The sequence below is a fragment of the Anopheles arabiensis genome, chromosome 3 (genome assembly GCF_016920715.1).
Source record: "Anopheles arabiensis isolate DONGOLA chromosome 3, AaraD3, whole genome shotgun sequence".
In the NCBI taxonomy this organism is placed as follows: Eukaryota; Metazoa; Arthropoda; class Insecta; order Diptera; family Culicidae; genus Anopheles; species Anopheles arabiensis.
Genome location: NC_053518.1, coordinates 93,351,731 through 93,364,774, shown reverse-complemented (window position 1 = coordinate 93,364,774; position 13,044 = coordinate 93,351,731). Strand labels below are relative to the sequence as shown.

The window sequence follows — 13,044 nt, the reverse complement described above, 5'->3', positions numbered from 1 at the left end:
TCGGTGTTATTTTTCTTCCCACTAACTAAACGATCAATAATAAGTCGTTCGAGCGCTTTTCTCTGCTTTTTGCTTGTCCAGAAACAAGATGAAAGAAATGGTCGCGTATCAAGACCAATGACCGTCCTACCGTCCTTTGCTTTCGCCTCACCGGCACATCGAATTCTCATGTGGTGGTCATGCTCGGGCAAAATTGTATCGCTCGTATCGCATCCCACCAATTAGCAATGCTGACCAGCAATCGTGCGATAACGCCCGGGGAACAGAGTCCAAACCAAAAAAGAAAGTAACACATTTTCCAGCCCATTGGGCGCTCTTCACACTGCGCTGGAGAAGGACGATGAGGTCAAAGCACAGGAGCAACGCCGTTTTTTTGTTTGCTCGCTCCCCACTCTGCAGCAAAACATCATAATTAGCCTTCGGGCAGGGAATTTGCTGCAGAAAAAGTAGTTTGTAGCACTTCATTTGCCATCCGCCAGTGTGTCGATAACTGTCTCTGGGATTTTTTGTGCATTTTTGATTCTTTTTTGTGTGTTCCTCAAAACATCTTCTAACGACCTTTGCGAGAATACATGCTCGGTTCGGTTCAATTTCATGTTGCTGATGAAATTCTCAAAATTGAATCCATAATATATTTCACCTATTACACCGATGCCAGTGTGACGTCAGGGTTCGGTTCGGTTGTCAGTTTCAAGGGGCGCACCGTGTACATGATTTGGTTTGGCCTGTCTGCCCCATAATCCGATTCGGCTCGCTGTACGCTGCAGGCAAATTTAATATAGCTACATCGTCTTACTTTTATGCTGTCAGCATATTGGGTGGAGCGATTCCGGCGCATTATTCGGTCGGGCGGGAGACGAATTGAATTTGCGTCGTGCAAGGCCGTTTTAATCGGACGAAGCGAGATGAAGCACTTCCCGAACACTCAAGCCAAGCCAAGATGATAAAACAAAAAGGTGATTTGTTCGCTCGAAAGCAGATGAGAAGGCTTTGGAATTATGATGTTTCAAAATGATGTGAATAAAGGTTAGAAGAGGCGTTTTAAGAGTGAAAGTTAGAGTAAGAGGTTAGCTACTTTAAAGTGTCTGTTAATATCAACACCAACATGAATAAACTCTCGAGTGGTCCAGGGCGGCCCAGTTCGTTATCTAAATATCGCTAGAAAGCTCTTAGTTTTGACGCCCCCATTGCCCGAGAAAAACAATAAGCTCCTAACGAAGTAAGAACCCTCCCGCCGCGATGACCGTGGGTGTCTAAATAATGCTGCAATCGGGCGGCTTCCTGGAACTGAATTTCGTCCTGTCCTTGTGCCGTCAATCATCATTCGCCCCACCTTCACCTCAGCGTACGTCAATCCGTATTGCGTATTGCACGGCTACTAAGCAGGGAACGGTGAATGAAATCGAAATAAAACCTCTCAAAAAACCCCCTCAATCGCATCGCAGCGGTAAGCTCTCTCACTCGCGTGCGCACCCACCAAAACCCATGCGGAATACAATTTCTAAAGAAATTTCCAGCTCGACGGAACAGAAGTGGCAGCCCTCATGGTGACGAATGACGCAACGGGGACATTGATACCGCGCGTCGGTCGTGCGAAGAGGGAGGCAAAAAAGTGGGACAAAGCATGTCATCTTTGATGTTTTCCACGCCGGCTGGCGGCGCGAGCCCGATCGGGTGACTTATTTCCTTATTTTCCAGGCGAGTGCCTGCCAGCGCGCACCCAACCATCCTGCATCCTGACGGTGACGACGGATCGAGCTTAAAAATCGATTTCGAATTAGTTTGCAAACTGTTGCTCCGCTGCTGGAGTGTGTTTTGTGGGGGGAGGGGAGAGGTCAAATTTGTTGGCCAGTAGTTGGTAGCAGCGGAAATCACAAACACGATTGATCGAAGCTGAAGTCTGCCCTGGAAGCTTTGAACTCGCAGTTGTATACGCGACAAAATTGATCGAATGCGGAATGCGCTCAAAGTGTGGAAAGCTGCGGAATAAAAGGAAGCTTTTCATTTTTGCGAAAATTAAATTGCTGCATTGCAGTCGAAACGAAGGGAAGACGGCTAAGGAAACATCAATTCAATAGTTCTGTTGCGTTGAGCAACAGTCAAACGAACGCGACGACTTTCCAGATAATTTTACAAGTATATTTATTGCCGAAAGCTTAACCAACGGTGGAACAGTAAAAAAACTTCTGGCTCGTCGTACGGTTAGAATAGAAAAGAGCCGCCGCACTCTGTTTCTTTCCGTACATCCGCCATATCCTTTCCGTTCGCATTATCCGCGTGTTATCAAGTATCCGTTTATCTTTTACACCGGGCAGTCATCAATACGCGTTATTATTATAACATCGAACAGTTGCCAGACTCGTCGCAACAAGTTCAACCGATTTTTTCTTGTTTGATCTCTTGTAGCTTTGAAATTTTGGAAATTATTTTCCACAGCTTTGTCCGTAAGAAATTAAACATAAATACAATCCAAAGAAAATGTAAGTGCAATAAATCGTTAAAGTGTACAGAAACGTAAACGAACATAAATAAACACCTTTCCCACGCTAAGCCGGATGAAATAAATCATTTAATTTTAATGAATGTCTAGCACTGTCGAAAAAGAAAAAGCTCAACAGCACACGAAAGAAACTTGTGCGCCACATAGTTCTAAGCAGAATCTTTGTCTGGAAATGTCTGCAAAACACAAACACAATCAGAAGCACAAAACGATTTCGTTGAAAAACTACCTCCTTATCGTAGAGATTTTCCAGCGTACCTTACTCTTCACTGTTGCCTGCATTTATCCCCCGCGGGTTAACACGGATGCTGCAACAAGAAAGGTAAGGGTAACGATTGGAAGCACTATAAAAGTTTTACTTCTTAGAAAAATTCCAAACAACCACCACACTAAACAGCTCCGAATCCATTTATGATGCTTGTGCAGGTGGTGGTGGGCCGTGTGTGGTGTACCCAAGTTTGGCGCACACAGACACAGCACCGAGGAAACTATTCCACGGAAAATGTGTTTCTGAATATGGCTTAACTTTGGGGGAAAAACTGGCATCCCAAAAAAAAAGCACCCGCCAACCGAACCTAGTTTACCGGCGCGCACCAAAGCGGGCTTTGTTGGTCGAAAAAGCACTTAGTCTCGTTACCCGCCACGCGGTGCGGTTTTTATTGCGCGCCCGGTTATCGTCCCGTGCCACACACGTACCGCGCCATAACGAACACCAGTTTTGCGATTTTTCCGCGATAAAACCACGCGAACTCGGGAAACAAAAATACGGTACAGCACACACATCTCCGTTCCGTCGCAAAAGACGATGCAAAAACGTGATTGCTTGTTTTGACACTAGCGCACCAGCGGGGTGAAAAGGGGTAAGGTTTGCGTGCGCTGGAAGGACGTCAATTGCATACGAAACAAGTACCTGCTATTAGTGGGCGATCTGGCGAGCGGAACAAAGGATTCGTACCTAGTTGTACAGAAGGAACGTAGCTGGTCTACCTACGATAGCAAGCAGGAAATAAAAACGGTAGCATCGAAATTTGAATTTAATTGTAGAAACTGTCTAGACAAGTACCTTCCCGCCATCGGCACACACCCACCTGAATGGGCGGAGTGGTACCGTACCCGTAGCTTTTTCTATTTATTTTCGACACCAAACCCTGTGCCTTTTTTTTTCTTCCAACGGCTTGGAGTGTCTCTATTCCCCATCCGGACAATAAACGCTGGTACGTGTTTGGGTTTAGGAGCTAAGCGGAAAATCCCGGCCATATTTTATATCCCAGCGCAGCTTGCCGCTGTGCCCGGAAGGTCGTCCGGATAAATGAAGCAGTAAATTGCTCATCAAAAATTCAGCAACACAACTGCTCACCACCAAAACGCGGAAGGCTTAAGAGCGTACCAAAAACCGACGAAACTGGGTGAGGCGCTTTTATTTCCACCAAATTCAATTAAAATATGCAGATTTGGGTTGATGCATTGGGTGGGAATGGGTTTGGACAGCGCATTAAAATGATTCATCTTGAGCAAGCTCTATTTATAGTTTCATTTGCGTGTAGTAAAAGCAGTGAAATGAGCAGTGAAAGGCGCCGAAAGCCCTAATGACGTAATTTTGTCAAACAAATAGCATAACTTTAGGCGCATTGTACGGTTGCTTTGCCATTTTAATGAAACGCTTCGGTGGGAAGTCAGCTTCTGGATGCTTTGTTCAAGCGCTGTCTTGAATCAACTCCAGAGCAAACAATCAGTGAGAAAATGGCAGGGCTTCCTATACAAACCCGAGTCCCTTTTCCCCCAAGTCCAATCAATATATTTTAACAAAACCCTAAATTGAACGTGAACCGATGATCGAAAACCTTTTTCCTGTTCGCTTCGCTTGAGTTTTGAAACGACCCAGATTGGCCACGTGCCGTTGGATTCCCTTTTTCCCTCCCTGTGTCTGTGTGTTATCCATTATCGACGAGCCAGGGCCACAATGGCCGTCTTTCTGGATCTTTCTAGTACATCATCCGTTGCTCTGTTGATCCGACCGCGTTCCGCTCCCGTGAAGGTAGTAACGTAAATAACAACTCAACAGAACGGCTTGTAAAGTGTAGCAAACGAGGGGAAAAAATCGACGAGAGTTCCCCGAAAAGTCAAGCACTTACGATTGCAGAAACGTGAAGGCAATATGGTCCAATATTGAGGTTCTGGTGCTGGGTTTTGGAGCCTCAGAGGGGTTTTTTTTGCTTGGTTCTCGTTCGCATAAATCAATGTCAAGGTTGGCAAAGAGGCTGGCCCTATGTTAAACGCACCCGCAACCTTAGATACCGAGGATACCGCCCTGACCTGCCTCCGCTCGATGATTTGTCGTCCTTCGGTCACCGGAGGTCCGGATTTCCCGTTTCCGGGGCCGGCAATAAGTGGCAATAAGGGCAGGAAGTATTGAAATTAACCTTGTGGCAATCTGCTGTTACGGTGTATTGGTTTTTATTCAATCTAGCATTTGGTTTGGCCCTCCGAGCAAGGACAATGTATACTGCTTCTTTTTTTGCATTGCATGAAACCGGTCCGGCAGTCGGGAAAGGTTGAATGTTGACATTGTTTTACTTGTAACATAGTTTTTATTTACTCTAGCGACGCAAAACAAAAAACGAATCGAAAACCGATCCACGCCATTCATCACAATGTTCCTATCCTTACGCTGACACGTGTTTGAATAAGTGTGCGTTTTTTTTTTGTTGGTGTGGACGTGTATTAAATCCAACTAATCCTCACGTTTTCCATAAAGGCAAACAGTGAACAGTGATTCGTTTTCAATTCGTATTGTTTTCCCACAGCAGTAGTAGTAGTATGTCCAGCAGCAGTAGTAGTAGTAGTAGTAGTACACTAAGTAGACACAGGGAGGGACAACTTTTTCATCCCGTTACGCGGACGATCGGGAAGCAATAAATCATCGTGGCAAAAACTGTGATTACCGTCCCAACTGACACTACATTTCGTTGGCTAGAAAAAAAGAGAGAGAAAGAGAGAGAGAGAGAGAGAGAGAGAGAGAGAGAGAGAGTGGGAAACGGAAAAACAAAAGAGACCGGACAACATTGCATCGTCAGCACGCGGCAGGACGTTGATTTATGCTGAGCTAAATGCAGTCGACCTGTTTCCTTACGGTCCGGGGTCCTGCTGCGTTGTCAACCGGTGGCTGTTTGTGTCAACTTTCGGTTGAAATAAAAAGGGCTTTCGTTGGTTGAGGGAAAAGTTTTTTCTTCCATATTTTATTGCTCTTTACCTAGAGTAGCGACATGTGCTCGGAAAAGTGGAAACGTCTCGAGGGCAGCAAGCTCGAACCTCGCTGAATGAGAAGTTGATAGGAAATGCATTCCACTGGTGAACACAAAAAGTCCATCTGTTGTTCTTGTTGTAGTTGGGGGAGAAAAAAGTACGGCAGCAAACAGCTAAAACCTCACAACATAAACCACCAGCACTGCCCGTACAAATAGCATCGAGCACCGAGAGCTCTTTCATGTTAGTAGCAATGTTTTGGGTAGTTGTAATGTATGTTTTTAATTAGATTTTTTCCAACTCATTACGGAGCAAACCAACGGTAGGCTAGCGGTAGAACGTTTGCCAACAGAAAAAGGTCGACAGATTTTTTCACCTCCCAAATGACAGTTAGCTGATAAACTTTAGCTACTCTGGGGGCGTCCATTTTCACATTGCGTCGCGTGCAAACGGCTTTCAATTCATGATGCTTTCCGAGCTTTTAATTAAAGCACACACACACACTACAGAGTATGGTGCCGGTGCTGGCATTGTGTGGAGAAATTGTGTTTGTCCACCGATGCGGCGGTCTCCACTTTTTTAATTCATTTGCCTTTTGCTACTAATTATGTAAAGTAGAGTGCCGGCACCTGAGCCGCTGCTGTTGAGCGTAGTTTGAAATTGAGTTTTGATTAAAGCCGTTTATGGTGCTGCGGTAGTGCTTTATTTTAGTACGCTTGTGCATGTGTGAAGGTTTAATAATGTAATTGAAACAGATAATTGTATTTATTCTTGTTGCATTAATTTGAATTAATCTTATAAATGACATGATTAGATGGGTAAATATCGATGCAAAGTGATAACGTTGGTCGGGGGTCAGTCAGTATTTAACACTGATTCGATGTCATATGTCATGATCTGTCATAGCAAGCATGCTGACCACTCAAAGAGTAAATGTGTGACTAACAAACAACATACAAATGGTGTAACAACTCTAAAGGGCTTTTTTGGTCTCTCTTTTGTCCTCCACAAAATTACTATTCTATGCCACTTGGTCCAGTCAGCCGTGTGGTGAGCAACAACAACCGATCGAGCAAGAATGAGCGGCTTTTGGTGCTTTTTTCTTGGTTAAACTGCACGCGAACGTTGACAAAATCGACCGACATCGATGAATAAATGGATGACACGACAGTTTGAAGTACTTTCACCACTAATTCATGCGCATATCGTCTGTCCTGGCGAAAGGATCGATGATGGTCCATGCTCCACAACCGTTGTACCAATATAGCAGAGAACCTACTGGCAACAGTGAAAAGCATCAGAAGATTAGGAGATTGATGAAGAAAAATAACTTACTCTAGCCGTGTGCGTGTGTGTGTGTCCGTTCGTCCGTTTGTCGTCTGGGCGACACATCTCTCCGAAGAGACTTGTCGCTGCTGTGGTGTCGCGCTTGTTGATGTCTTCATGTCCCGATTGGACATCAACAGTGCAACAGTACAAGCAAATCACATGTCTGACAGGCCAAAAAACTACTCGGCTTTAAGCCGACGTGGACATGGCCGGACCGGGCCATCGAGGATATCTTTCGCAACCCATTCCCCGGCCTCGGCAAAACCCATTAATCATTGTACCGCAAATAATTAAGCAATGCGGACGGGCGAGCGGAGACGCGACTACAACATTGTCGGACCTGTTGGAGCGTGGGCTGCCGAGGACGAGGACAACGTAACCCGATACAACCCTCCTCCCCTACAGAAGCAATCGGTTGAGTGGTGTGGTCAAGTGGAGAGCGAATTGATTATTTGCCCCATTCCGAGAAGCTGGTGACGATGTCCTACTTTTCGGGACTTTCTGTATCGGCAGCAAGAAGCGCCATCATCATCATTGGTGTGGCGCTCCATGTTTCCTTGTGTCCTAGACGGGGCATTGCCGGCCAAGGGAGAAAAGGGGAAGGATGGACAGTATTTTTTAATTAAGAATCTGGAACAGTGGTACAGCGCTTTGGTGCTGTGGTTTTGTGGGTTAATTAGATTAAAGACTTTATCATGCTTATCACGCTGGTTGTCGGATGCGTTGGGAGCAACAATGAGAGTGTGAGCAACTGTCCTCGAGCTGAAGATTGCTAGCGGGCAGCGGCTGGAGCCATCCTTGAGGCCGGATCGACGGTGGAACTCGTTCCACATTTCAAGGGATGCTAATTAAATAAACCAGTTCCCGGCGACACCGGATCTAATATGTCCCTCTTCTGCGTGTTCCGGACGATGCGTTCGCCTGCTGTGGGAATGAAGTGTGAATTTTCGGTCTCCAGGAAGCCGGTTCCCGTTCTGAGCGGAACATTTCTCAACCCGACGGGACACTCGCATAACGAGCGTCCATTACGAGGAGAAGGAGGAGTGGTACTGTACTTTCTTCCGTCCCGTGAAGCCGTGACCGGCAGGAAACATGGTCGAGAAATATCAATGTGCCCATAAATCAGGACACTGAACTGGGTTAAATGCTAAGCAAACGGGGGGAGAATCCCAGTTTTCGCCCTTCAGACAGTATCGCTGTCGATGGTCCGATAACAGTCCCGCTGTTGATTATGTCATTTTAAACTAAGCACCACCTTGCGATGGTCGTTGAGCAGTGTCATTCTGAGAGGAGTTCTTCCATAGTACAGGAAGAGCGTTGAAAGAATGTGCAAGGACGTGTGCATTTGCAAAGCGAGTCAATCCGGATTTGATGTTTGTTTGAAAGGTGCATCAACACGAATGCATTGCTACACGGGCAACTTGTGCCCATCGGAGTAAATGGCACACAGTGCTGCAATTGTGCTTACTGTACTGTGAAATGGCAAAGCTTTTACAATCTGTCCCTGGACGTTGATTCGTTGAGGGGTAAAACGATTTCATTAAAAGTGACTTGGAAGGAAGAAAAAAAGGTATCCAGGAAAAAGTTTTTGAAGTAAGAAAAGTTTGACCTAAGGTATGAGCGAAGTTTGAACTTAGTATCGATGGGTTATTAGCCCGGCCGTGAACTGAATAAGCTATACAATAGTATCATTTATAATGGCGTATAGAACAAATTTTATTCAAGCTTTGATTGAATTGATAAGGCCATTATAATTTCATTATAAATGAGAATTAATTTTGCTCTATTTTTTCTTAATCACGTTCTCTTTGTCTTTCTTTCTCTCTCTCTCTCTCTCTCCCTCTCCCTCTCTCTCTCTCTCTCTCTCTCTCTTTGCTCTCTCGCTCTCTCTGATCTCTCTTTCATTATCATCTCATTTCATTATAACATTCTCACGTAAAGATGATGTTGAATGAACACGAAAAATCCAGAATGAGAGAGAGGGAGAGATGCTTTAAAAACACCAACACAGATGCAACCACATCAAATTCACTATCACAATTTGGTTAAGGCCGGTTTAAAACTTGTTTCCAAATTATCGACCTGTTGGGATTTTACGCTTCAACCTGTTCCAAAGTTAAATTCACCTTCGATCCAGCCGGTTCGATCAACACGCAGCAGTACGATCGTATTCAGTTCCAATTCTTAGCTTGAAGCAAACGGATGTAGCTATGCGTGATCTGTTGCGATGGCTGCTGCTACTATCCGGTGTGTTGTGCGTCTGGAGTCAGACGGTCGGCGTCAATCGGCTCGTGTGCGGCCGGCGTAAGGTGAAATCGGTTTATCTCATTCACAATGGTATCGACGCAATGCCGGGTCACTGGCCGTGGCATGCGGTCATCTATCAGCGTGCGAACGGTGCTGAAGAGTACAAGTGTGGTGGCTCGATCATCGATGAAGATACCATTCTCACATGTACGTAATGTGCGCAAGTGATCGTAGTAAATGTTAAGCCCTCATCTGTATGGTGCGTCTTTGTTTTCTACTTCACAGCTGGTCACTGTGTTACGGTTGGGAGTAGAGCTATCTCACCTGAGCAGCTGTCGATCGAGGTAGGCCGTATTCGGCTGCACGAACGTACGGAATACACCCAGACGCATGGTGTGCGGCAGGTGATAGTACATCCTGGATTCAATGTGCGCCGGTTCAAGCACGACATAGCTCTGATCAAACTGGCGAGCAACATTACTATGACACCGCACGTACAACCCGTGTGTCTGTGGACGATGGACAACAATCAGGAGTTGATCGTTGGCAAGAACGGTACAGTGCTGGGGTTCGGACTGACCGAGCAAGACGTCGTGTCGGAGCAGTTGAAGCAGGCGTCGATCGGTGTGGTCGATACGCTGACATGCCTTGCGAATGATCGGGCAGCGTTCGGAACGTACCTGACGTCGGAGATGTTTTGCGGAGGAGGCCGGGATGGAGTGAGCGCCTGCAACGGAGACAGTGGTGGTGGATTGTTTCTGGAAGTTGAGGGCAGATGGTTCGTGCGAGGTATTGTTTCGTTCATTCCATTGCGAAAAAATACGGCTCTATGTGATACGTCAAAGTTCACGGCCTTTGCCGATGTGGCCAAGTATCTGAAGTGGATCGAACAGTACATTGACCCTCGTGTGCTCGTGTTCGATACGGACGACTATGAAGTGGATTATGAGGAAAAGCTTCCACTTTTCGATCTTAAAACGTGTGGTATCAAGTCGGACACATTTCTTGCCGAAGGATCTCACATGAGCTACCCTTGGGTTGGTTTCGCCGTGGTGCCTCCGGCTACCATTGCGAAGTGTGTCGTTACGCTCGTCAGCGAATGGTATGTCGTTGGTCCAGCAAGCTGTTTCGAGAACGATGGAAACGAGTAAGTATCGATTTTCGTTTTTGTTGATCTTGGTACTAATATTGTTTGGTCCCTTCTAGGGTTCGCATTCGATTGGGTGAAAATCTGAAAGAGCGAAAATGCTTCGATCGTAACGGAACGACGGTGTGCGCCTATCCACTGCAAGCACTGCAAATCCAGCGCATCATCATCCACCCAAGGTACAACGATAAATATTTCACGGACAACATAGCGCTGGTGGAGCTGCTGACTCCAGCGGACATAACGCAGCCGAACGTGAGACCCATCTGTCTGCCGGTCACAAACGAGCTTTACTCGAACCAAACCTCCAACCTGTTGGCCATTGGGATATCTTTTGTTAAAGAATCGTTTGTGGAAAAGCGCATCCGCTACGTTAACTCCTCACAATGTATAGATATGTACCTAGACGAAGGGTTGAGGTTGAACTTGGATGAGAAGCGTATTTGTGGCGAACTGTCTGCTGAAGCAACGAACAATTGTGCTGAACTCATTTCGGGTGCACCTCTGCAGGAATTGAGCACCGTTGGTACGGCCGGGGAGCAGCGGTACGTACTGCGAGGGTTCGAATTATTTAATAAACAATGTGACTACACCTTGCCGATTGTGTACAACAATTTGTACGCTTACCTCGACTGGATGCTGTACAACATGAGATTCAACGAGGTGAATGCGGACTCGTCCCTTGAAGCGAAATGGGCGATCCGGCAGAAAAATCATGAAAAGTTAGGCCTTTTCAATATGAGCTCCTGTGGTATCGTTTTAAAGCCACTAAGAGAATATGGTTCCGAATCTTACAATCCTTGGATTGGCTCACTCGATGAGCTGAATACTGAGATACAGTCACGTACGTTCAAAGTGATACTCATAAGCGAACGGTATGCATTAGCCCCAGCTCAGCAATTTAGCGGTCCAAAAGAGTGGTAAGTGAGCCAAAGTTCCAAATTAAATTCCTATGAAATGATTTTCCTAATTTTGTTTACAGGGGATCAATTATTCTAGGTTATCGTCATACACTTTATGACCTAAAATGTAGGTTTGAAGCATGTGGTGATCCGCCTTTTCAGAAGGTGAAAATTAAGAAGGTATACATCCATCCAGAGTTTAATGAGCAACACCTCACCCTAAATAATATCGCTCTCATTGAGCTGATGGAACCGGCCAACACTACTAAGACGGCGATCAGTCCGATCTGTCTACCGTTGATGCAGGAGTTCCGCAACAGTACACCGTTGGAGTTGCAGCTGGCAATGGATTTATCGGAAAGTAGAAATGTAAAACGGTTGAGTCCGGCCAGCTGTCGGGCGCAGCTCATCCATGGAGGACATTTCTTTGCAGTGCATGAGCTTCCGGTTTGCGCAGAGGGCTATGATACGAATGCCGATGTGCGGTTGGCAGAACATTCCGGATCGGCACTGCAAGGGCCGTTAGAGTTTGACGATCGCAAGCGTTATTTTCTATACGGGTTTCGGCTGCTTTTAAAGTCCGATGACACGGCATCTCCCGACCTACCGTACCTTCTCACTGATGTTAGCCAACATCTCGATTGGATCTTGGAGAATATGAGCGTTACTGGTATGGATCATTCATCTAGTCCGACGCAGTAATTTATGAAAATGATTTTAGAGACCAGTTAGTTTCTTATGTCAACTTGTTGGACTCTCTACATTCCGTTTGAATTGGGTTCGTGGCAAGGTTTTGTTATATTAGGGTTGCCAACGCAGTTGTGGCAGCTGAAATAGACCGGCACGATCAAACCGGTTATAGCCGTTCCCGTGAATTTTTCTTATATGCTGACAATTTTAACAATATGGCCACTTGCTCTAAAACAAAGTTTTTTAAGCTTTCTCTAAGTTTCTTTTATTTAGAGCCACTAAAAAATCTCTCGCTTTTCTCCGAGTTTGATGAAAGAGTGACAAAGAGCCAAAATCCTAGCTACATAAGGGATATTACGGGGGATTCGACCGATTCGTTGCGAACGCATCCTTTCTGTGACCCCCTTTGCTGATTTTTGACGTTGCTGCTGTGGTGCGTTATCGTGGTCTCCCAGATTATTGTTATCTGATTATTTATTAAAGTTCCGAAACTTGATGAAAAAGTTCATGTCATCTGAGCAGGTTAATTTGGTTATGAAATAAAAAAATCCGTTAAATGTATTCTCCAAAATTCAAACAGTCGCCTGGGCAACACAAGATCACGATTTGGGGTTTTGTGTGGAGTCTTTATGGATATTCTCACTTTCTTTACTTTTGTATCGTGATTTAGTTGCTATCGATCGCAATCCATGATATGGGTCGATATAAGATTTTTTAAGATCTCTCATCACATGCCTTCGGTGCTAATTCCTTCTTGTTCAAAGCTCAATGTATTGAGACCGGTTTGGAAATATATGGCCACAAACCAGTTTTCATGAAATCAAGCTCAGTGTATAGAATACTCTAAAACATTCTTAAATCCCGACCACGATAGATTGGGAAGCGCGTAACAACCCCCAAAACTCTAAGGCATCACAGAGTTCGCTGCATATTTTAATAAACCAGTATAATAAAAACAACTGTCAAAAAACCCAACTGAAAACCTG

At 45.4% G+C, this 13,044-nt stretch overlaps 1 protein-coding gene across 1 annotated transcript; it reads left to right on the top strand.

Moving 5' to 3' along the window:
- The first annotated feature begins 9,217 nt into the window (after positions 1 to 9,217).
- On the top strand, positions 9,218 to 13,033 carry LOC120903957. The gene is made up of 4 exons (XM_040313642.1): positions 9,218 to 9,526; positions 9,605 to 10,466; positions 10,526 to 11,386; positions 11,449 to 13,033. Exons 1-4 carry the CDS (start codon positions 9,283 to 9,285, stop codon positions 12,068 to 12,070), a joined length of 2,589 nt encoding a protein of 862 aa, XP_040169576.1. The 5' UTR covers positions 9,218 to 9,282; the 3' UTR covers positions 12,071 to 13,033.
- The last annotated feature ends 11 nt before the right edge of the window (positions 13,034 to 13,044 follow it).